A 2630-nucleotide genomic window follows, 5' to 3' on the forward strand; every position below is an offset into this window, starting at 1 on the left:
AAAGACCACAGACTTCAGTAGGGATTGCACTTCAATGTAAAGAAAATAAGAATCCTCACCACTAGATCAATAAATAACAAGATAAATGGAGAAAAGATTGAAGTTGTCAAAGACTTCATTTTCATTTTGTTCAGCTCAACCATCAATATTCATGGAAGCAGCTGTCAAAAAATCAAATGACTTATTGCGTTAGGCAAGTGTACTGCACTACAATTATTAGAAATACAATTCTTGTTTTCAGACTCAGTTAACAATACCTTTACAGACAAGGAAGCTATGCTTTTCACAGGAACATGTGATCTATTTAGTTTTATAAGTGAGTATTCCATAATTAATATAATAATATAATATAAATAGATATATATATATAACATTAAAATGACAAGGGTCATTTTAAATCTCACACATTGTTCAACAACAGAGTATACAGTGGTCAGGGTGTGTTCAAAGCTGATGCATCTGCAAAAAGTTTTTCATGAAGGCTGCCAGCTTCTGAATGTCTTCGAAGGTGACAGCGTTATAGAGCGAGGTGCGGATGCCTCCCACAGACCTGTGGCCTTTCAAAGACAGCATATTGTGCTCAAGAGCTTTATCAAGAAATCTTTTTCCTAGAGCATCCTCTCCTTTGGCATTGCCAATGCAGAATGGAATATTCATCTTGCTTCTATTCTCGGGCTCCACTGGATATACATAGAACCCTTGAGAGTTACCGATGATATAGTAAATCATTTGAGATTTGACGATGCTGACCTTCTCCGTGGCTGCTGCACCGCCACTGTTCTTAATCCACTCCAGAACCAGACCCATGACATAGATGCTGAAGCATTGAGGTGTGTTGTACAATGAGCTGTTTCCAGCTTGCACTTTGTACTCCAGGACGGAGGGGCATTCCCAGAGAGCAAACCCCAGTAGGTCATCACGCACGATCACCACTGTGACCCTAGGAGAGCCTACGTTCTTCTGAGCACCAGCAAAAATCACCCCAAACTTGGAAACATCCACGGGCTTGGACAGGAAGTTTGAAGATATGTCACAAACCAACACTGCACCTTTGACATCGGGTATAAAATCAAATTCCACCCCATGCACGGTCTCGTTTGTGCAGTAATACACGTAAGAGGCATCTGGGTTGAGGTTCCAGGTGTTTGGATCTGGAATTTTTGTATAGCTTCCGAGTTTGGGGTGGACGATATTTACAGTCCCAATCTTCTTGGCTTCTTCTGCACCCTTAGCTGACCAAGCTCCTGTCACCACGTTGTCCGCACATCTGCCTGTCTTCAGGCCAATCAGATTTAAGGGGACAGCAATGAACTGGCCAGACCCACCTCCTTGCACAAAAATCACCTTGGAGTTATCTGGAATGGCTAACAATTCCTGCACCAGATTCTCTGTGGTGTTTATAATCTTAGCAAAATTGGATGACCTGTGGCTCATTTCAAGAACACTAATTCCAACGCCTTTGTAGTTTAGTAAATCCTTTTGTATCTCCAGCAATACGGAGTGCGGCAGCTTGGCTGGCCCGAGGCCGAAATTGACCACTTGTCTGAGGGTATCAATGGTGTGGCGGCCGGGCTGTGAGACTCTGGAAGGACCGATAGCGTGGGTAGTTCGCGTAACCTGGCGGCGAGGGCGGAGTCACCTCAGGTTTGATTTTGACCGTTGGGATGTTATGCAAACAAAGATTTAAAAGTTCTTCTTCATTTAATTGTGCTCTCACTCTCTTGCCAGGAACCCTCATGACACTGTGGGACAAGTGATGGCAGTTCAAATCCATTATTCACTTCACAGAAAAAAAGATGAGGTTGTCTGCTCCTACAAAGATTTACCACCTTGGAAATCCAACATTGGGTCATTGGTCCTAGTGTGGCACTGTAGAATAGTACTGGACTGCTAACTGCAAGGTCGAAGGTTCAGACTCTCCAGTTTCTCTAGGAAACCATATACAGGGTTACTATGAATTGAAATGGACTTGCCAGCACTTAACAACAAGTCAAAATTGACTTAATGGCAGTGAGTTTGTTTATGATCTGGTTCTCTCTTGCACCTCTGCCATTTCCATGAGACTTTGTTTGTGCTCTCCTGCTGGATGAAGTATTAGAGACATGAAGAACCTCAAAGTTCTTTCATTTTTCCCTGGGCAACCCTCAGATAGTTGAGTGATCCACCCCACCACCAACCAAGATGGGCAGAACTTCCTGTCTAACCAGTATAGATGTGAATCACAAAAACTCATGTTGTCATCCACTGAGGTTTTATGATTATTACAGTTTTACTGGGGCACTTCTACTTTATCTAGGATTCAAAGCAGCCATGAGACTATTCTGAACTCACATGTTAAAACTATGCAATAATGAAATTTAAAAAATAAAACAACAACAAAAACATTCAAACTAGTTCTGATAAGTTAATTCTGACTCATGCAACTCCATATGTGTAAAGTAAACCAGCTCCATAAGTTTTTCAAGGTCATGACCTTTCAGAAGTAAACCACTAGGGTTTTCTTCTGAAGTGCCTTTGGGTGGGGCTTAAACCACCAAGCTTTCAGTCAGTACTTGAGCTCTTTCTTGTCAATGCCATTCAGGAACTCCAATGAAACATATATTGCCTGAATTCAGATTTTTCTTTCCTTT

The 2630-nt window shown here is 41.9% G+C and overlaps 1 protein-coding gene across 1 annotated transcript in view; it reads right to left on the bottom strand.

The window, feature by feature from the left end:
- Positions 1 to 444: 444 nt before the first annotated feature.
- LOC102839761 (phosphoserine aminotransferase-like) overlaps positions 445 to 2630 on the bottom strand; it is an 8877-nt gene continuing 6691 nt past the window's right edge. Inside the window, exon 3 of the mRNA XM_006833954.1 lies at positions 445 to 1617. Coding sequence (XP_006834017.1) covers positions 445 to 1617 — 1173 coding nt within the window. The remainder of the gene's footprint in view (positions 1618 to 2630) is intronic.

This window comes from Chrysochloris asiatica, unplaced genomic scaffold (assembly GCF_000296735.1).
Source record: "Chrysochloris asiatica unplaced genomic scaffold, ChrAsi1.0 scaffold00008, whole genome shotgun sequence".
In the NCBI taxonomy this organism is placed as follows: domain Eukaryota; kingdom Metazoa; phylum Chordata; class Mammalia; order Afrosoricida; family Chrysochloridae; genus Chrysochloris; species Chrysochloris asiatica.